The 23,344-nt window shown below is 43.5% G+C and overlaps 1 protein-coding gene across 3 annotated transcripts in view; it reads left to right on the plus strand.

Annotated features, from left to right (window-relative positions):
* The window catches only part of ppp1cb (protein phosphatase 1, catalytic subunit, beta isozyme), a 124,611-nt gene that overhangs the window by 16,425 nt on the left and 84,842 nt on the right, over window positions 1–23,344 (plus strand). The window contains exon 2 of one of the 3 annotated variants that reach the window (XM_038799075.1): window positions 3,375–3,390. The exons of 1 other annotated variant lie outside the window; for it this stretch is intronic. In XM_038799075.1, the coding sequence (XP_038655003.1) occupies window positions 3,375–3,390 (16 nt within the window). Of the gene's footprint in view, window positions 1–3,374; window positions 3,391–21,204; window positions 21,344–23,344 lie in introns of those variants that run through there. One more of the 3 variants, XM_038799072.1, reaches the window with a different exon arrangement.

A 23,344-nucleotide genomic window follows, 5' to 3' on the forward strand; every position in this document is an offset into this window, starting at 1 on the left:
GGCGTCTGCTGTGGACTGGTTGTGACGGTATGCGAATTGCAGTGGATCAGGGCGTTCTGGGAGTATGGAGGTGATGCGCTTCATGTTCAACCTCTCGACGCACTTCATTACGACTGAAGTCAGGGCTACTGGACGGTAGTCATTGAGGCACGTTGCCTGGTTCTTCTTTCAGTAGTGCTGATTTCTAGACCTTTGTTCCCCTTACCCTTATCCGATTCCTCTTTGAGCATCATAATTGCACCCACCACACCAGTTTAAAAATAAATTGTAACCCTTTACATTTCAGCTCGTGTTGCACTGCTCGGAATGTTCTCTCAGACACCTCTAAGTTTGCAAGGGCAAAAATTATAATTATGAGCTGAATGCTTTCTCAGTTCAGGTGATAATATGAAAATGTTGCATGCCCACAGTAATTTGCATCAATTTTGAGAACGACACTGCAGTTTGATTGTATTCAGTTGCCAGTAAATAGATGCTGGAACAAGCTTTGTAGTGTATGCGAGTCTGGTTAATTGGAGCTTCTTTCCCATCAGTTTTCATTATGGAACTAGAAAGTGGTTTGAACGCTGCATTGGATGGAATTTATAACTTGAGTATCAAACGAGTTACTGTTCGGCTTTCTGGCTAACAATTGAGGTGTTTGTTGAAAGGCTTAACGAATGCTGGTATCTATTAATAGTTGCTAATCTGTCCAGCCTTGAATTTGTGGCCGAGAGAGAGAGAGAGAGCAGGTGGTGCTGAGAGTTTGAAAGAGATGTCGGAAAGTCAGACTATGAAGTAGCCCCTCACTAAACTATCGCAAATTGCTTGGTGACTCAAAATAGACGTGTGAGTGTTAATTTGCAAAAGCTGGGAGAGGAAGAAAGCAATCAAATTAGTGTACAGTGTTTGTCTCTACAGCTTCCATTGTTTCTCAGCTACTTTGCTCCATGCTATTGAAGGAAGTTCAGAGTTCTGAACATTTATTTTCATGTTGAAAGTCAATTAATTTGCTTACTTGCTATTTGAACAAATAGCATAAATATAAGTGATTAATAGAATGTGAAGTGAAAAAGATTGGTGAAGATAAATGTAGGTCCCTTTCGGTCAGAAACAGGGGAATGTATTATAGGGAACAAAGATATAGCTGAACAACTAAATACATACTTTGGTTCTGTCTTCACAAATGAGGACACAAATAAGATACCAGAAATGTCGGGGAATGCAGGGTTTAGTGAGAAGGAGGAACTGAAGGGGATCAATAACAGTAGAGAAATGGTGTTGGGGAAATTGATGGGATTGAAGGCTGATTAATCCCCAGGGCCTGATAATCTACATCCCAGAGTACTGAAGGAGGTGGCTCTAGGAATAGTGGATGCATTGGTAGTCGTCTTCCAGGATTCTATAGACTGCAGAACAGTTCCTACAGTTTAGAGGTAGCTAATGTAACTCTACTATTCAAAAAGATGGTAGAGAGAAAGCAGGGAAAAATAGACCAGTAAGCCTGACGTCAGTAGTGTGGATAATTCTAGAATCCATTATCAAAGATTTTATCGCAGAGCACTTCGAAGACAGTGGCAGGAGCTGACGGTCAGCATGGATTTATGAGGCGGAAAGCATGTTTCACAAATCTACTGGAATTCTTTTGAGGATGTAACTAGTAGAATTGATGAAGGGGAGCCCATGGATGTGGTGTATTTGGACTTTCAGAAGGCCTTTGACAAAGTCCCACATAAATGATTAGTGTGTAAAATTAAAGCACATGCAATTGGGGGTAGTGTATTGAGATGGATACGCTGTATTGGCAGACAGGAAACAAAGAGTAGGAAATAATGGGTCTTTTTCAAATTGGCAGGCAGTGACTAGTCGGTACCGCAGGGACCCCAGCTACTATATATTAATGATTTAGATGAGGAAAAAAATTTAATATCTACAAATTTGCAGATGACTCCAAATTATGTGGTAGGGTGAGCTGTCAGGAGGATGCAGAGATCCTTCAGTGTGATTTCGACAAGTTGAGTGAGTCCACTTTGGTAGCAAAAACAAGAAGGTAGATTATTATCTGAATGGCCATAAATTAGGAGAGGGGAATGTGCACTGAGACCTGGGTGTCCTCGTACACCAGTCACTAAAGGTAAGAATGCAGGTGTAGCAGGTAGTAAAGAAGGCAAATGGTATGCTGGCCTTCATTTGCGAGAGGATTACAGGAGCAGGGATGTCTTGCTGCAATTATACAGGGCCTTGGTGAGGCCACACCTGGAATAACGTGTGCAGTTTCCGTCTCCTTAGCTGAGCAAGGATGTTCTAGCTATAGAGGAAGCAGCGAAGGTTTACCAGACTGATTCCTGGGATGGCAGTACTGCCGTACGAGGAGAAATTGAATCAGTTAGGATTACATTCGCTGGAGTTCAGAAGAATGAAGGGGGATCTCATAGAAACCTATAAAATTCTAACAGGACTGGACAGGGTTGATACAGGAAGGATGTTCCCGATGGTGGGTGTATCCAGAATCAGGGGACACAGTCTGAGGATATGGGGTAGACCATTTAGGACAGAGTCGTCTTCACCCAGAGAGTGGTGAGCCTGTGGAATTCATTACCACAGGAAGTAGTTGAGTCCAAAACATTGTACGGTTTCAAGATGCGGTTTTATATATAGCACTTAGAGCGAAGGGGATCAAAGGATATGGGGGAAAGCGGGATTAGGCTGTTGAGTTTGATGATCAGCAGAATGGTGGAGCGGGCTCGAAGGGCCAAATGGCCACCTGCTCCTATTTTCTTATGTTTCCAATTTGGAAAACAGATTAGAAAAAGAAACACTGGAAAAGAAATACAAAATAATATTGGAAGGAGAAAACTGAAAGGATTGTATCAAATGATGAAATGGAGCAATAAGGCCATTGATTTTCTACAAAAAATTGGATGGAATCAGAATGCGATCTACAAAATCCAGGGTTCCGTGCAATGAAAGAATTTGATTTATTTAGTCATCGGGGCCTAATTATAAATGTTAGCACTTGGGGAATGTAATCTCCCAAACAGTGGCATAAATCCTGGATAAGTATGTTATTCCCTCAACATGAAACTGGCCCTGCCAATAAATTATAAAATTCTTCTGGCTGAAGAAGTTGATGCCTTGTAGTTATTCTGTTTGAAGATCAGTATTCTAATACTGATTTTTATAACTTTCTTTTTAGTACGAGTATTAACTTGTTATATTTATGGAAGTTAGGTCCTTTGCACTATAGTCCTTTAGTAACAGGCAAACCAAGAATGTGGAATCCGATTTGTTCCAACTCGGAACAACTTTTTTTTTTGCTTGGAAGAATTTTTAATCTTTAATCTTTTTCCTTTTTCTTTCCTACTCGCACCTGTCCTGCTCCCATTAACTTCTAGGTCATTAAAGAAAACGGTGTGAGTATAAAATACTCTGATGGCACAATGCCACACTTTTGTTCATTGTTTTTCTGTTTTTGTAGTTTTCAAATTTTTGTCTGGGAACCCACATGCGAATACAGAAACAGTACCAAGCTCTGCAAATGCTGACACATTATCAGTGAGTCCACCACCTGCATTCGAACTTCCAAAGGACATGCTAGTTGTTGTAGAAAAGCAAGACAGTCAGCAGATTCAGATTTTTAAAAAAATATTTTTAATTCTCCTTTTATTCTCCTTTTTCACATTTTTCCCCAAATGTACACCCACCAACAATAATCAGTAACAAATATGTCAATCCCCATATCAATAACAACGATCCCATCCTCCCACCAAACCCCAAACATTAGCCCGCATGTTCACATAAACAAATGACAAAAAGGAATCAGGAATCGCCCATCGTCAACACTCACTGTCCCCACCCCCACCACCACCTAATGTTCGATGTTATCCAGTTCTTAAAAGTGCATTATGAATAATGCCCATGAATTGTAGAACCCCTCCATCTTTCCCCTCAGTTCAAACTTAACCTTCTCAAGAGTCAAGAACTCCAACAAGTCCCCCCCGCCAGGGCACAGGGCGGAGAGGCTGCTCTCCATCCCATCAGGATCCGCCTTCGGGCGATCAATGAGGCAAAGGCTGCAACATCTGCCTCCGCACCCGTTTCCAACCCTTGCTGGTCTGACACCCCAAATATGACCACCTGGGGGTCCGGGTCCAGTTTCACGCGCACCACTTTAGAAATTACCCTAAAAACCTCCTTCCAGTAATCCTCTAGCTTTGGACAGGACCAAAATATATTAATGTGATTAGCCCCCCCCCCCCAACCGCAACGTTCACACACATCTTCTACTCCTTCAAAGAATCAGCTCATCCTCGCCCTCGTGAGATGTGCCCTATATACTGTACCGCCTTCAGCTGTATCAGCCCCAACCTCGCACACGAGGTGGTGGCATTCACTCTCCGAAGCACCTCACACCGGAAGCCCTCTTCCATACCCTCTCCCAACTCTTTCTCCCACTTTGCTTTGATCCCTTCCAGTGGTGCCTTCTCCTCTTCCAAAATAGCTCCATAAACCGCTGACACTACCTCCTTCTCCAGTCCCCCTGTCGCCAGCACCTCCTCCAGCAACGTGGAGGCCAGCTCGACCAGGAAGCTCTGTATTTCCTTTCTGGCAAAATCTCGAACCTGCATGAATCTAAACATTTCCCCATGCTCCAGCCCATACTTCGTTTCCAGCTCCTTCAACCCTGCAAACCGACCCCTAAGAAACAAATCTTTTAGTGTCTTTATCCCGTTCTCCTCCCATTTCGGAAAACTTCCATCCCACCTCCCTGGCTCAAATCTGTGGTTCCCCCAAATCGGCATTTCCCTTGACCCTGCACTCAACCCGCAGTGCTGGCGAAACTGCCTCCAAACTCTCAATGAAGCTATTATTACTGGACTCCCTGAGTAGCAGATTCAGATTTGATGATCATTGGTCCCATCTGCAATCGCTGTGCAGACTAGGCTTTGGGAACCAGAATTTGAAACACTTTTTGTGCAGCAGCAAAAAGGTTAATGGGGTAGTTGAAAATATGCCCAGATATTGGTGCTTCAGTATGCTTGCTTCTGATTTGTGTCACTTCACCTGTGGGTGCATATCAGTGAGACTGGTCAATTCTGTGCTCCTGACTGCTTTGGGTAAGCCTGCCCTTGCAAAAATTCTCCCAATATGCCGTAGCCAAATACTCATCATATTCTAATTGGAAAATTAATGTATTGTACCACAGGGCCATCCAGTAATTCATATAGATTCAATTGACAGAATATGGCCCTTTTTTAATGTGTTTCACTTGTAAAGCATTCACATCAGCAATTGTTTCAGCTGAATGAAATTGTTTAATCAGCATATCTTTTCCTGAAACAGATTTCATGAGATTATTTTATATTTATTGCATTTTTGAAGTTAAGTTATAAATATATTTCTGCAGTTACGAAAGGATCAAATTGAGGGAGACTATCCAACCTCGATTAGCTGTTTCACCCAGGAGAAATATAAAATCCCATTGTGGCACCTGACAAGTTTTGTAAATGTTTTTTGGATTTTCACGTCCGCTATTCTGCATGGAGATCTGTTTTGTGTTTTATTCTCTTTATGTGAAGAAGTCCACTAAAGCCCTTGGTTCACTTCCAGCTTTATGCATAGCTATTGCAAAATTATTTATTTTGTCACCCGTTTTTCTTTTCTCTATATTAATTTTTGTCTTGCCATTGAGCAGACTTTGTCTGCTTTACTTGCTAACTACAAAATATGTTGTCTTTCAGATTTAGCTGCCCCTTGTTTGATCAAGTTTATAAATTTGAGCAATTTGCATCGAGCTTATGGATACTAAACAGAGGATTTTCACTGGTTACTTCTCCTCCGAGGTTGTGATGTGGTATTCCCATGATGGTGTTGAGGAATTTGAGGCATTTGGCACTCTTCATGAAGGAATAAAAATGTCCAATCCAGAATGTTGTATGATTTTGAGCTGATGTTCCCACAATATTTATGCTCTTGACTACCACCAATAAGTATGTGGGGCTAAAAGGTGTTCTCAAAATGAGCAAGGGGTGTTTCTGCACTACATTCTGACGGTAGGACGGTTGAATGTAAACCGGCATCTATCTCTTACCTTTTATTGTACTAATTCTCTGTTCCTCCACCGTGGGACTTAGCTTTCTGATTTTACTTCAAAAACAGTTCTGTGGAGAAGCTTGAGAGAGCCTGAGGATGTCATGAGGTGCTGTATTATCATAGGTGTGTTCTTTTGTTCATTCTCGCATGGAGCAATTGGGTTGAATGAATCGAGATACATAGAAGATAGGAGCAGGAGGAGGCCTTTTGGCCCTTCGAGCCTCCTCCCCATTCATCATGATCATGGCTGATCATCCAACTCAGTAGCCTAATCCTGCTTTCTCCCCATTGCCTTTGATCCCATTCTCCCCAAGTGCTATATCTAGCCGCCTCTTGAATATATTCAAAGTTTTAGCATCAACTACTTCCTGTGGTAATGAATTCCACAAGCTCACCACTCTTTGTGTGCAGAAATGTCTCCTTATCTCTGTCCGAAATGATTTACCCTGAATCCTCAGGCTGCGACCCCTGGTTCTGGACAAGCCCATCATTGGTAACATCTTCCCTGTATCTACCCTGTCTAATCCTGTTAGAATTTTATAAGTCTCCATGAGATCCCCCCTCACTCTTCTGAACTCCAGCGAGAACAATCTCAACCTAGTCAATCTCTCCTCATATGACAGTCCCGCCATCCCTGGAATCAGTCTGGTAAACCTTCGCTGCATCCTCGAGAGCAAGAACATCTCGAGCAAGAACACCTGCATGCTTACCTTCAGCGAATGTTGCACAAGGACACCCAGTTCCTGCTGCGCACTTGCACATTCCCCTCTCCTAATTTACAACCATTCAGGTAGTAATCTGCCTTCCTGTTTTGGCTTCCAAAGTGAATAACCTCACGCTTATCCAAATTATACTGCATCTGCCATTGATTTGCCCACCCCCCCAACCTGTCCAGATCTTGCTGTAGGATCCCTGCATCCTCGCCACAATTCACCCTCCCACCTAATTTGGTATCACGGCAAACTTTGAAATGTTACATTTTGTTCCCTCATCCAATTCATTGATATATATTGTGAATAGTTGGGGTCCCAGCACCAATCTACTCAAACTTGCCAATATAATGAATTCTCTGGTTGCTGTCTAGTGTTTTTCAGCTATAGCAATGTTTTTTCTCTCCGGGTCCAACGTACGAGCATGTTTGTAAATGTTCTTAAACCCGTCCTCGTAGGATGGGCAGCATCGTGGCAGAGTGGTTAACACTGCTGCCTCATGAGCCATTCCGGTCTCGGGTGACTGTCTGTGGAGTGTGTACGTGGGTTTCTTCCCACAGTCCAAAGATGTGCAGGTTAGATGGGTTGGCCAAGCTAAATTGCTCCTAAGTGTTCAATGGCTAGCTAGGATAGGGTGGGGGAATTGGGCCTAGATAGAGTGCTCTTTCAGAGGGTCGGTGCAGTCTCAATGCCAAATGATTCTATGATGTACCTAAAATATATGTTCAACTTTATGGCTTTCGAATTTTCCCACATTGAGAATCTTTTGCATCTCCCCTTCAATCAGTCTCCTTACAGTCTTCTCTCATAATCTTGACTGTTGACTTTTTTGGCGAGTTTGAGTTCTCCATGATAATTACAAACTGGACCGTTCTCCAGTTTATCCCCTAAAGTGCCATAGTTTCTGTTTCCTATCTGTGTCATATCCATCTCAACAATTACTATCAGATCAAATATGCACTGCCTGTTGTAACTTTCCTTATTCACTGTAAACTCAATTCGGAGGCTGCCTTTTTATTTGCATTATACCATTCAGTCACTTGAGTCTGTTCCATATTGCAGTTAGATCAAACTGACCTGTACCGTAACCTTAATTGTCTTAGCTAACAAAATCCATCAATTTAAAGGTTGAAATTGACTCGGCTGCGAGAGCTTTTAGAGGGAGAAAGTTCCATATTTTCACAACCTTGTGTGGAAAAAGTGTGTCCTGATTTCATTCTAGAATCCCTGCAGTGCAGAAGGAGGCTATTTGGCCCATTGAATGTGCCGGCCCTCCGAAAGAACACTACCCAGGCCCCACTCCCCCACCCTATCCTCATAAACCCATCTAACCTGCACATCTTTGGACACCTAAGGGGTAATTTAGCATGGCCAATCCATCTAACCTGAACATCTTTTGTCACCTAAGGGGTAATTTAGCATGGCCAATTCATCTAACCTGAACATCTTTGGTCACGTAAGGGGTAATTTAGCATGGCCAATCCATCTAACCTGAATATCTTTGGTCACCTAAGGGGTAATTTAGCATGGCCAATCCATCTAACCTGAACATCTTTGGTCACCTAAGGGTAATTTAGCATGGCCAATCCATCTAACCTGCACATCTTTGGACTGTGGAAGGAAACCCATGCAGACACTGGGAGAACGTACAACTCCACACAGGCAAGGCTGGAATTGAACACGGGTCCCTGGAGCTACAAAGCAGCAGTGCTGACCACTGTGCCACCGTGCCGAAGAGCTGAGCTAGGATTTTAAGTCATGCTGCCTTGTTTTGGATTCTCCCACCAGAGCAAATCATTTTAATGAGCTGGACCTTTCCCTCCCCCTTTTAAGTGGGAGCAAAACTGAGTTTGTGCAACCTTTTAAGCACAGTATAAATCTGCACTGTACAGCTTTCCTTTCACCCTTCTCCAAAAACCAAGGAAAATATGTTGTTCCCAAGGTTCACTTTTCAATCTGGATGCAGTACTGTCGGGTCTGACAAAGCTTCTGTACAACTGAGGCAGCAGTTGTCTTAGATCTAAAGTAGAAGACCTCCCACCTCCCCATATTAAACTCCAACTGCCATGGTTTTGCCCATTCACTTAACCTCTACATCCTTTTTTATGTCTTGATCCAAACTCTCTATCTCCTACAAACTTGGTTCTAACTCTCTCTTCCTTCATCCTAGTCATGTTTATGATGGAGCTGAGAACCTAGCACAGTTCTCTGGGGAATACCATTTATGATGTCAAATCAGAGTTGTCCGTTTATCTTGGTTATCTGTCACCCTCAGTCAATTACCAATCCATGTCACAAGGGTATTTCCAATTTTGCGTGCTTTTATCATAGTGTAAAACTTATTTACGATTATTCAACAAGTTGTAAACAAAGACTTAATTTCATGATGCCTCCATCACAAGAGGCTAACTGGGTTTCTGGCATTGCCAGTTTATAAGACCAGAATTAGGCCGCTTGGCCCTTTGAGTCTACTCTGCCATTCAATCGTGGCTGATATTTTTCTCATCCTCATTCTCCTGTCTTCTCCCCATAACCCCATATCCCCTTATTAATCAAGAACCTATCTATCTCTGTCTTAAAGACACTCGGTGATTTGGCCTCCGCAGCCTTCTGTGGCAAAGTGTTCCACAGATTAATCACCCCCTGGCTGAAGAAATTCCTCCTCCTATCTGTTTTGAAAGATTGTCCCTTTAGTTTGAGATTGTGTCCTCCGCTTCTAGTTTTTCCTACAAGTGGAAACATCCTCTCCACATCCACTCTATCCAGGCCTCACAGTATCCTGTAAGTTTTAATAAGATCCCCCCTCATCCTTCTAAACTCCAACGAGTACAGACCAGGAGTCCTCAACCGTTACTCATACGGCAAGCCCTTCATTCCAGGGATCAGTCTTGTGAATTTCCTCTGGACCCTTTCCAAGGCCAGCACATCCTTCCTTGGATACGGGGCCCAAAACTGCTCACAATACTCCAAATGGGGTCTGACCAGCCTTGTATAAACTCAGAAGTACATCCCTGGTCTTGTATTCTCGCCCTTTCGACATGAATGCTAACATTGCATTTGCCTTCTTAACTGCCGACTGAACCTGCACGTTAACCTTAAGAGAAATGTGAACAAGGGCTCCCAAGTCCCTTAGTGCTTCTGATTTCCTAAGCATTTCCCCATTTAGAAATTAGTCTATGCCTCCATTTCTCCTTTCAAAGTGCATAACTTCACACTTATCCACATTTGTATTCTATCTGTCACTTCATTGCCCACTCTCCTAGCCTGTCCAAGTCCTTCTCAAGCCCGCCTACTTCCTCAATACTACCTGCCCCTCTACAAATCTTTGTATCATCTGCAAACTTAGCAACAATGCCTTCAGTTCCTTCTCCCAGATCATTAATGTATATTGTGAAAAGCTGTGGCCCCAGCACAGATCTCTGAGGCACACCACTAGTCACCGACTGCCATCCTGAAAAAGACTCCTTTATCCCACTCTCTGCCTTCTGCCAGTCAGCCAATCCTTCATCCATGCCAGGATCTTGCCCTTAACTTATTTAACATTTTATTATACGGCACCTTTACAGAATTTTGTAGATAAGGAACACCCTTAGGTTCTGCAGTCAAAGAATATTACAGCACAGGAACAGGACCTTCGGCCCTCCAAGCCCGTACCGACCATGCTACCTGTCTAAACTAAAATCTTCTACAATTCCGGGGTCCATATCCCTCTTTTCCCATCCTATTCATGTATTTGTCAAGATGCCCTTTAAACGTCGCCATCGTCCCTGCTTCCACCACCTCCTCCAGCAGCGAGTTCCAGGCACCCACTACCCTTAGTGTAAAAAAAACCTTACCTCGTACATCTCCTCTAAACCTTGCCCTCGCACCTTAAACCTATGCCCCCTGGTAATTGACCCCTCTACCTTGGGAAAAAGTCTCTTGACTATCCATTCTGTCTATGCCCCTCATAATTTGTAGACCTCTATCAGGTCGCCCCTCAACCTCCATCGTTCCAGTGAGAACAAACTTGAGTTTATTCAACCGCTCCTCATAGCTAATGCCATCCATACCAGGCAACATCCTGGTAAATCTCTTCTGCACCCTCTCTGAAGCCCCCCCATCCTTCTGGTAGTGTCGCGAATTGAACACTATACTCCAAAGTGTGGCCTAACTAAGGTTCTATACAGCTGCAACATGACTTGCCAATTCTATTATATGGAGTTACAGATTGGTTGTGTTTTAATTGTTGCTCGTTCTGGTGAGTGCGCTTTACACTCAATTGGCTCTGTTTTATTACTTAGCTCTAGAGTCACCAAGTATCCTTATGATACCACCACGAGGCCATTCCAGCCCCATAAACCTGCCCTGTCATTTGACAAAGTGATGGCTGCTGATCTGACTGTGGTCTCAACTATTCTTTCCTGTCCACCTCCCATAAACTTTGGCTCTCTTAATCGAGTATCTATCTAACTCCGCTTTAAAAATATTCTACGACCCTGTCTCTACTTCTCCTGAGTTAGAGAATACCACAGACTTATGACCCTGAGAGAAAAAAACGAAATGGGAGACCCCTTATTTTCAAACTGTGTTCCTAGTTCTAGTCTTTCCTTGTGCTCAATAATTCTGATTCTGTCTCTTGTCTTATTATTGTCTTCAATTCTTGTTTTGTTGCTGATGTTCTGTACGTTCCTAGGCAGGCAGTTTAATCTCTCATTTTTATTAAGTTGCTTTATTTTTGTCAGGCATTTTATTACTTTCTATAAAACTTCCTGTTCCCTGAGTAATATCTTTTTATCACTGTGCTGATATTTGCTCTCATTTCTTTTATTTTTCTTTATCATTATTTCAACTGAACTATCTCCTTCCTTTTCACTCTTTTTTTACTAGTTTGAAGTCCTTTCTGGTATCCTAGTCATCCATTCTGCAGGCCCTTGGTGCCAGCCCAGTTATGGAGTACATAGAACATTACAGCACAGTACAGGCCTTTCAGCCCACGATGTTGTGCCGTCCATTTCTCCTAATCTAAGGCTGTTACTGTTTCAGTGTTACTCTGTGCAATGAACTAGACAGTTCCTTTCCAGGTTATGCTTTGCATTTCACTTGTAGTGTGAGATGTGTAAAATGGAGTTGCTTCAAAAGCAGTATTATGTTTAACAAAAGGTGAGATGATATTTTTATTCAAGTTTTTGATATTTCAACACTTTCAATGCAATATCGCAAAGAAAAAGCAGCACATGTGTGTGTGAAGGACCAGAACATGTGTGTGATTGACTGGGCCCCTCCCACACCGGTCACAAGTATCCTCCATGCTTTCAAACAACCGGATTCACCGGTTCTCTCCCCCCCCCCCCCCAAGCCCTCGCATGTTCCACATTACCAATTGGATTGGGGGTCTCTCGCTCCCCCCCCCCACTCCTCCTGTCAGTCATAACTGCCAGCGGGATCCAGACCTACCCCTAGTCACAGTCAGCCACCTACTCCTCTCACTGTCCCCTTCCCAGCCGCTCCACCAGCCAGTTCCTCTCAAAACCCCTTCGCCCAGTATCGTCCCCATCCCCTCATCATTCACACTCCCAGGCCCATCAAAACCTGTTATAGGTTCCAACAACCGTGGCCCATCCTCTCACCTTACTAGCCAGTTTGATTTGCAACGAGGTGGCCCCTTGCCAGAGCCCCCGATTAATATCAAAGAATAGGGGCCTCACGGTAGCATGGTGGTTAGCATCAATGCTTCACCGCTCCAGGGTCCCAGGTTCGATTCCCGGCTGGGTCACTGTCTGTGTGGAGTCTGCACGTCCTCCCCGTGTGTGCGTGGGTTTCCTCCGGGTGCTCCGGTTTCCTCCCACAGTCCAAAGATGTGCGGGTTAGGTGGATTGGCCATGCTACATTGCCCGTAGTGTAAGGTTAATGGGGGGATTTGTTGGGTTACGGGTATACGGGTTACGTGGGTTTAAGTAGGGTGATCATTGCTCGGCACAACATCGAGGGCCGAAGGGCCTGTTCTGTGCTGTACTGTTCTATTCTATTCTATTCTATTCTAAAGAAGAAAACCAATGCTAAGGCCACCCTCACACCCAGACCTTCCAAATCCCCAACACAATAATACTTCAAACTAAATCCATCCCCTCCCAAACCCAACCTGGAAGAAGGAAGAAAGATAAAAACAAAGTCCAAACTCCATTCAGTTCTTCAGCCTTCACGAACACCTCCACCTCCTCCGCTGTCCCAACGTAATAGTCCCTGGAGTTATGTGACCATCAGAGGGGCAGCACGATGGCGCAGTGTTTAGCACTGCTGCCTCACGGTGCCGAGGCCCCAGGTTCGATCCCAGCTCTGGATCACTGTCCGTGTGGAGTTTGCACATTCTCTCTGTGTTTGCGTGGGTTTCGCCCCCACAACCCAAAAATGTGTAGGGTAGGAGGATTGGCCACGCTAAATTGCCCCTTAATTGGAAAAAATGAATTGGGTACTCTAAATTTATTTTTAAAAATGTGTGACCTTCAACTGGGTAGACCACCCAAACCTCTTGTTGCTTTTATACAATGGTACCTTCACCTGACCAAAGGCCACCCGTCTTGCTAGCTCCACCGTGAGATCCTGGTATATACTGCCTTCCCACGTCCCCTCTCAATTTCAGTTTTGCCCATCTCAATGCCTTTTCTTTCACCTGGTAGCTGTGAAAATTGACTATCACAGCTCTTGGTGGTTCATTCACCTTTGGTTTCGACCAGACCGACCGATGAGCCCTGTCCAAATTGCCCACGAACCTCTCGAACAGTCCCACGATCCTCAGTTTCCGCCTTCGAGAACTGTTCTCCAGGTCCTCCACTTTGGCTCTCAGCCTGTTACTCTTCCGCAGCTGCTCACCCATCGAGCCATTGCCACTGTGCTGTGACAATGCCTCCTCCACCCCTTCAACACCTCCTTGCTCCAGCACCTCCGTCGACGTCTTTGCCAAAGCCTCCTTTACCAGCCCAAGTGTCTCAACCACCCACTCCTTGAGCGAGGCTACCATCTATAATTATTATCTTTATTGTCACAAGTAGGCTTACATTAACACTGCAATGAAGTTGCTTTGAAACGCCCCGAGTCACCACATTCCGGCGTCTGTTTAGATACACAGATTATTCAGAATGTCCAATTCACCTAACATTATGTCTTTTGGGATTTGTGGGAGGAAACCGGAAGACCCGGAGGAAACCCACGCAGACACAGGGAGAACGTGCAGACTCCACACAGTCCACGAGACTGGATTTGAACTCATGTACCTGGTGCTGTGAAGCAACAGTGATAACCACTGTGCTACCGTGCCGCCCGTTTGATACCTGTTGAAGTTCTTGGAAAACAGCCGCTCAAACTACCCTGCCATCACTTTAGCCAGCTTGTCCATGGGTGCCGCCTACCTAGCGAGCTTGCTGCCGCCATCTTTGCTCCCACTGATCTTCCCACCGATCTTGCCGGCAGACTATCGCTTGCACCTTTCTTCCCGCATTCTTTTTCTGGGGTTTCGGCATCCTCTGGTTGATGCAACTTATCTAGCAATTATATAAAATTCTCCCCAAAATCTGGATGAAGAGGGCCAAAAATGAAAGCTCTAGCAGGAACCACCCAACCTGCCATCTCCAACTACATGTCGCCACAGGGCTTATGTCTGATTCATAATGGATTTTATTGAATGTCAAAGAATATGAATATAGTTAACCATGTACACTGGAATGCACGGATTTCTGTCCTCTTGCAGCTATGTAAATGCTATTCTTACAATTCGACTGGTCAAGACTGGAAAATAAATGTTTTAAATTGATTCGTTATAGTGAGGATGGACCTCTCAATACTAAACGTAATTTAAGATGGATCCTACAGCTGCTACCAAATTGGCACCCTTTCAGCATTTTGTTCAGGCTGTCACCACCTGGAGGAGAGTCACACTGAGGCACACCACTTTTCTTACATACTGAGTGCAGTTACTGTATCTTGCAATAAATACACAGTTTGAAAGATACCTAAGCTATTTGCTGATTTTAAGTTTCTAATCAAATAAAAACCTCTGGCCTGGAACTTTATTTTAAACCTTGAATATTGGTTGAAGACAGGATTTGGCTTGCATGTTAATAGCACTCTGTTGATTTAACCTGCTAGTATAGTTTTGCACATTTGTCATGTTTCCTTGAGTGAGAAGAGACTGGTAGGCCAGGATGTGAAACTGTACTCCAGTAGGAGTCGATGCTTGCTCGAGGGGTAGGGTTAATTAATTCAATTCACTGCTAGTGATCCGAGAGGAGCAGTGATTTTTATGCATATTCACTAACTCAAAATAGTGTAAATGGGAAGTTTCACATTATTTCAGAAGTTATAGCCATTTCTACTGTTGTTCATCCTTCAAGGTGAAGGGCTGGTTTAGCTCAGTGGGCTAGACAGCTGGTTTGTGACGCAGAACAATGCCAGCAGCGCGGGTTCAATTCCCGTACCAGCTTAACCGAACAGGTGCCGGAATGTGGCGACTAGGGGCTTTTCACAGTAACTTCATATTTGTGACAGTGAAAGCTTATTATTATTATTGTAACCATGTTTTCATCTGGGGTGTTTGATGGCATTCCGGAGGGTACGTCGGTGACTGATGAGGTCAATCTGTGCCCAGAAGGTTCTGCAGCAGATAAGACAGGATACTGCAGGTGATTGAGTTATGGATGAGTTGCTGGCTCAGGATTTCAACTCCTTGTCTTTTATCACTTGGAGGTGTAACGTTTTTTATTTGGTTGAACAGCGATCCTGGACAAACTTCTCCCAGGGCTTAAAGTCAATATTAAAATTAAAGTGAAACATCATATTGTTTCCTTTGACTGCCATGAGAGTGCATTCCAGACTCTAGCTTTCTATAGAACATTCACTTTGGTAAGCAAGTGTCGGGCATTCTGGCTACATGACCAGCCCAAACTCAGTTGTATCTGTGTCAATATGGTGTGGATGCTTGGCGTGCCAGCTCAGTGTGTTCCTCATTGTCTGATATGTTTTCCATTTTCCTGCCATCTGATCTTCAAAAACTCCTGAGGGCAGCTCAAGTGAACATTGGTACACAGTCCAAGTCTCATATTCATAGAGCAGCATGGTCTCTATAGACTTTCAGTTTAGTACAGGGGTGGGCAAACTACGGCCCGCGGGCCGCATGCGGCCCGCCAAAGGTATTTCTGCGGCCCACCAAGTCATTAAAAAAAAAAAAAATGTTTAAAAATTTTTTTATTTTTTTTATTTTTTATTTTTTTTAAGGTTAATGGGGGGGCTGTTGGGTTACTTACTGGTATAGGGTGGATACGCTGACTTGAGTAGGGTGATCATTGCTCGGCACAACATTGAGGGCCGAAGGGCCTGTTCTGTGCTGTACTGTTCTATGTTCTATATGAGGCGCCCAGAATCATAACCGGGTGAAGTAATTATTTTACTTAATATACTATGCGGCCCTTTGTGAATTGTGAATTTCTGAATGTGGCCCTTGCATGGAAAAGTTTGCCCACCCCTGGTTTAGTAGGAAGACTTGCTTCATGCTCTTCCTTCCCACACTGATGTTCAAAGTCTGGCAAAGGCCACTTTTGCTTTGACGTTTCTTGCATTTGTTACTAAGTTAAGACAACTTATCCACTGTTGACATGTAGCATTGACTTGTTCCCAAATGCATGTGACTATTTCTAAGTGAGGTAAGAAATCATAAGTAAATCAATTTGCGAAATCCAGAAAAGTCGGAATCCTACAGCTTGGTATGGCAACTGCTCAACCCAAGACTGTAAGAACCTACAGAGTCGTGAACACAGCCCAGTCCATCATGCGAACCTCATCTCTCATCCATTGACTCTGTCTACACCTCCCGCTGCCTTGGGAAAGCAGGCAGCATAATTAAAGACCCCTCCCACCCGGCTTATTCTCTCCCCCAACTTCTTCCATCGGGCAGAAGTTACAAAAGTCTGAGAACACACACCAACAGTTTCAGAAACTGCTTCCCCGCTGTTATTAGACTCGTAAACTACCCTCTTATGGGCTAAACTGATAATTTTTTTAATTAATTTATGGGATGTGGGCGTCACTGGTTAGGCCAGCATTTATTGCCCATCCCTAATTGCCCTTCAGAGCGTGGTGGTGAGTTGCCTTCTTGAACTGCTGCACAGAGTCACGGAATAATATAGCACAGAATAGGCCCTTCGAATCTGCACCAACAATAAAAAACACCTGACTTGCCTACCTAATCTCATTTGCAAGCATTTGGCCCATAGCCTTGAATGTTATGATGTGGCAAGTACTCATCCAGGTATTGTAGGTACACCAACTGTGCTGTTAGGGAGTTTCAGGATGTTACCCCAGCGACAGTGAAGGAGTGGCGATTTATTTCCAAATCAGAGTGGTGGGTGACTTGAAGGTAAACCTCCAGGTGATGGGGTTCCCAGGTATGTTCTGCTCTTGTCCTTCTAGATGGTAGTGGTCATGGGTTTGGAAGGTGTTGTGGATGGTACATACGGCTACCACTGTTCATCAGTGGTGGAGGGTTTGAATGTTTGTGGAAGGGGGATCAATCAAACGGGCTGATTTGTCCTGGATTACACCTGTAGAGTGGGCTGTGTGCTCCCCATACCACAATCTATTAAAAGTTGTGGGTCAGGTGAACTCCATGCTACACTTTGGGGTTCTCTAAACCCTGGCTCATAACACAATCTACTTGGATTTGACCAAACGAGTTTTGCATTGGGAGAAATAGTGAATGTGTATGTGCTAGTTTAAAAAGTAGGCCTTGTGTGCAATTCCAGCAACTATTTTTAAGTTCAATGTAAAAGTAGGCAAAAACAATTATGCATGGCTGTAACAGCTTAAACTGTTGAAGCAAACACTTCTGCAGAATGGCAACCAGCAGCTAGAAAGGGTAGTTTTAAGTTTTGCAGTCTGCAAGTCTAGTTATTAACATTTCTAATGCTAATCTGTTTGTTAGACTACATGGAGAAATCTTGTTTTTCAGGTTGAAACTCTTAAGTAAATAATAATCCCCCAAAGTTCTTGTCATAATATTTATTTAAATCTAGTGTGGCAGCGCAGATCAGGGACTTGGATAAAACCTACAAAGGATAGCCATATCTCATTTTAAATTTGAGAAATGCCGTTTTTGCTTCTGAGTATTTATGTTCACTATGACAGAATTTCCCTATGTGCATGTTTGATAGCAGAACCCAAGCATATATCCTTTTATGTAAGCTATACTCTCTGCAAATAGTGTCTGTAAAGGGAAAATAACACAGGATTATAAATTGAACAAAGGATTATAAATTGAACAAATACGATTTGGAAATTGGTGTATAGAAAAGAAAATATATTTCCTTATTCATGAGGGTACATTTTATGAAGTTATATGTCTGTACATTGGAGAACTATTTTATATTTACATTTGTATTGAGATATCTTTTGTACATCTTTTGAAGCACAAATGCTTCGCAGCTCCAGGGTCCCAGGTTCGAATCATGGCTTGGGTCGCTGTCTGTGTGGAGTCTGCACGTTCTCCCCGTCTGTGTGTGGATTTCCTCCGGGTGCTCCGGTTTCAATGTTTTGGCCTCAACTGCTTTCTGTGTAGTTTCCACAGATTCACCATTCTCTGGGTGAAGAAATCTCTCCTCGCCTCAGTCCTAAAGGTTTTACCCCTTATCCTCAAATTATGACCCCTACTTCTGGACTCCCCCATCATTGGGAACATTCTTTCTGAATCTACCCTGTCTAACCCTGTTAGAATTTTGAAAGTTTCGATGACATCTCTCACTCTTCTAAACTCCAATGAATAAATCAGAACCGATTTAGTATCTCCTCATATGACAGTCCCATCATCCAAGAAATCAGCCTGATAAACCTTTGCTGCGCTCCCTCCATAGCAAGATTGGATTGGATTTGTTTATTGTTACATGTACGAGGTACAGTGAAAAATATTGTTCTGCGTACAGTCCAGACAGATCATTCTATATATGATAAAAGGCATAGGGCAAACATAAGTAAACTGTGTAAATACATGGACATAGGCATTAGGTGAAGCCTACAGGAGTGCAGTAATGCTCAGGAAGAGCTGTTAAGAGATCAGATCAGTCCATATTAGGGTCATTTAGGAGTCTGGTAACCGGTGAAGAAGCTGTTTTTGAGTCTGTTCGTGTGTGTTTTCAGACTTTTGTATCTCCTGCCCGATGGAAGAAGTTGGAAGAGTGAGAAAGCCGGGTGGGAGGGGTCTTTGATTATGCTGCCCGCTTTCTTCAGGTAGCGGGAGGTGTAGATAGACTCCATGGATGGAAGGCAAGTTTGTGTGATGGACTGGGCTGTGTTCATGACTCTCTGAAGTTTTGTGCGGTCTTGGGCCGTGCAGTGGCCGTACCAGGCTGTGATGCAGCCAGATAGGTTGCTTTCTATGGTGTATCTGTAAACGTTGGTAAGAATCAGTGTGGGCATGCCGAATTTCCCTTGTTTCCTGAAGAAATATAGGCACTGTTGTGCTTTCTTGGTGGTAGCGTGGATGTGGTGGACCACCTCTCTCAATTTACACCCATGCAAATAACACTCTGCATTCCTATTTTTCCTACTGAAGTGGATAACCTCACATTTGTAGCACAGTGGTTAGCACTGTTGCTTCACAGCGCTAGGGTCCAAGTTCGATTCCCAGCTTAGGTCACTATGCGGAGTCTGAGCGTTCTCCCCGAGTCTGCATGTTCTCCCTGTGTCTGCGTGGGGTTCCTCCGCGTGCTCCGGTTTTCTCCCACAAGTCCTGAAAGACGTGATGTTAGGTGAATTGGACATTCTGAATTCTCCCTCAGTGTACCCGAACAGGCGCCAGAGTGTGGCGACTAGGGGCTTTTCACAGTAACTTCATTGCAGTGTTAATGTAAGCCTACTTGTGACAATAAAGATTATTATTATATTATTATCCACATTATACTGCATCTGCCATGCATATGCCCACTCACTCAACCTGCCCAAATCCCACTGAAGCATTTCTGCATCCTCCTTACAGCTCATCTCCCACCCAACTTTGTATCATCTGTAAATTTGGAGATAATACATTTAGTTCCCTCGTCCAAATCATTAATATATAATGTGAACAGTTGGGGTGCTAGCACAGATCCCTGTGGTACCCCACATGTCACTGCCTGCCAATAAGAAAAAAGACCCATTTATACCTGTCTGCTAATCTGCTTTCTATCCATCTCAAGACACTACCCTGTAATCCCATGCACTTTAACTTTATGTGCTTATAAATAGCAGTAATACAATAATAACAATACAATAAAAGCAAATTACTGCGGATGCTGGAATCTGGATGTGCAATCTCTCTAAACCTCCATCCCACACCAGGATGGCCTGAGAACTCCTCGCTTCTTTCTCAAAAAGGGGCCTGAACAATTCCCATCCACCACCATTCTCCTCTGCCTGGCTGAACTTGTTTTTATCTCTCAACAACTTCTCCTTTAACTCATCCCACTTTCGCCAAATCAAAGTTGCAGCAATGGACATCTGCATGGGTCCTACCTATGCTTGCCTTTTTATGGGATATGTGGAACATTTCTTGTTCCAGGCCTACCCGGGTCCCCTCCCACAACTCCTTTATCGGTACATCGATGACTATTTTAGTGCCGCTTCATGCTCTCGTCTGGACCTGGAAAAATTCATCAACTTGGCTTCCAGTTTCCACCCCTTCATCACTTTCACCTGGCCCACCTTGCGCATCCCTTTCTTGACCATTCTGTCTCCATTTCCGGCAATAGATGTCCATCACAAGCCCACTGACTCCCACAGCTATCTGGACTACTGATCTTCGCATCCTACACCCTGTAGGGTTTCTCCCAGTTCCTTCGCTTCCGTCACATTTGTTCCGATGATGCCACTTTCCAAAGTGGTGCTTAGAAAATGTGTCCCTTCTTCCTTAACCGTGATTTCCCACCTACCGTTATTGACAGGGCTTTCGACAGTGTGCGGTCCATCTCCTGCGACCCTCGCCCCCTCGTCCCACCCAGAACAAGGATAGAGTTGCCTTCGTTGTCACATTTCACCCCACTAGCCTCCATATGCAAAGCATGATCCTCCGCCAATTTCGCCAACTCCAGCGTGATGCCACCACCAAACACATCTTCCCTTCACTCTGTCAGCATTCCGCAGAGACCGTTCCCTCCAGGATAATCTATTCCTCTCCTCCAACATACCCAACACCTCACCCATCACCTGTGGCACATTCCCATGCAACTGCCGAAGGTATAAAACCGGCCCCTTTACCTCTTCCATGCTTAACACCCATACCCAAAAAACAAGCAGCGTTTCACTTGCATCTCTTTCAATTTGGTCAATTGCATTCGCTGCTCCCAATGTGGTGGTCTCTATATGCGCACCTTTGGTCTGTGTGCATTCAGGACGCTGACCTGTTGCTTGTCATTTCAGCACAAGACCCTGCTCCCACGCCCACATGTCTGTCCTTGGCCTGCTGCAATGTTCCAGTGAAGCTCAACGCAAACTGGAGGAACAGCATCTCTTCTGGTTGGGCACGCTACAGCCTTCCGTTTCAACATCGAATTTAACAACTTCAGATGGTTAGCTCTACCCCACCTCAACCCCTTTGTTTTCATTCCATTTCATATTAACTGTCTTTTATCTTTTATTTATTTCTTGTCTTTTTATATATATATATATATTTTCCCCTTGTCTTATCCCCCTTACCTTACTTTTTCTCCCCTTAGTTTTATCCTTCCATCATTTTTCTCATTTTACCTCTCTCTCTCACCCATGTACCCCACCACCCCACATCTACATCTGCCACAGCTTATCCTCTGATCTTAGTTTCTCTGCTGTTTGGCCTTTCACATCTTTTATTCTCTTTGGGGACTGTACTCTTTTCCCTTGGTTTCAATGGCTATTAGCACTCTTTTCCCTGGTTTCTGTGGCTATGGCTCATCATTCATTTCCTCACCCTAGAGCAGGGGTGGGCAAACTACGGCCCGCGGGCCGCATGCGGCCCGCCAAAGGAATTTCTGCGGCCCACCAAGTCATTAAAAAAAAAAAAATTTTTTTGAAAAAAAATTTTTTTTTTTTTTTTTTAATTTTTTTTTTTAAAAAGGTTAATGGGTGGGGGGGCTGTTGGGTTACTTACTGGTATAGGGTGGATACGTTGACTTGAGTAGGGTGATCATTGCTTGGCACAAAGTCGAGGGCCGAAGGGCCTGTTCTGTGCTGTACTGTTCTATGTTCTATATGAGGCGCCCAGAATCATAACCGGGTGAAGTAATTATTTTACTTAATATACTATGCGGCCCTTTGTGAATTGTGAATTTCTGAATGCGGCCCTTGCACGGAAAAGTTTGCCCACCCCTGCCCTAGAGTATAAATATCTCCCACTTTCTATGCCTTTTAGCTTTAACAAAGGGTCATCTCTCTCGAAGCGTTAGCTCTTTGCTGCCAGATCTGCTGAGATTTTCCAGCATTTTCTCTTCTAGCAACAACACAGTGTTCATGGCATCTTGATTCGACTATCATCTCTTAATGGACATTTAGATAATTATCCTTTCTGTTGTGTATAGCTTTTTCAGAATTTGTTACATGATATCTTAAATTCAGCAATCTTTTCGATGAGATGTTAAGCAGAAGCCCCATTTTCCTGCTTGGGTGGACATAAAAGATCCCATGACACTATTTCAAAGAGGGACAGGGGTGTTATGTCTTGGCCAATACCCTATCCCCTGAACATCGCAAGAAAACACATTATATGTTACGTGCCTACTATCAGTGGGAGTTTGCTGCGGACAAATTGACTGTCCTATCTCCTACATTACCACAGGGACTACAGTTTTTTTTTTAAAGTACTTAATTTAGTGTAAACTACTTCAAATGTCCTGTGGTCATTAAAAGCGCTATATAAATGCAAGTCTTCTAAATTCTGTTTTTATTGGCTGGAAGTTCCACTGGATAGTGATCCACAACAAACACTTGCTGTTGAGTTGTATGTTTTTTTTCTTTTAACAAGCAAGATTAGAGTTATTGCATATGTTCTTGGGGAGCTGCTTAAGATATATGTGACTCGATTTCAAAGTTTATAGCTGTTTGGTCCAATAGCTATTGACGGGTGGTACAATTGTTAGCAGTATTGTATGGTTTGAGTAATTTATTGGTAATTAAATACTGATCAAAGGCAAAGTGAAGCTTTGTCAATATTTCAATTTGAATTAAGAGCATGAGATTTAAAAGTAGTGCAATATCCTGGAAGCTGTTAGGATAAAGAAAAAATCTATCTAAAGCTATATGCAGACTGTCAATATTCAGTCATTCTGCAACCGTCATCAGCTCTCTGACCCTAATTAGATTAGTTCCCTGACTCTGAAGCTTGAATATTTTAACATTTCTGAATTGTGGGTGTTTTAGACACCTCTATTGCCTACACAGATTCTGTAAGTGATAGTTACTTGATGTGTTTTTGTTTGTCATGCAAACTGAAGGTTAACTATAATTTAAAACAGAAGAACACCAGTAGACAAAGGATTTTTACATTTCTGCATTCTGAGCCCTCATTCTCCCGTTTCATTTGATAGAAAACATTTACT

This window comes from Scyliorhinus canicula, chromosome 6 (genome assembly GCF_902713615.1).
Source record: "Scyliorhinus canicula chromosome 6, sScyCan1.1, whole genome shotgun sequence".
Taxonomy (NCBI): Eukaryota; Metazoa; Chordata; class Chondrichthyes; order Carcharhiniformes; family Scyliorhinidae; genus Scyliorhinus; species Scyliorhinus canicula.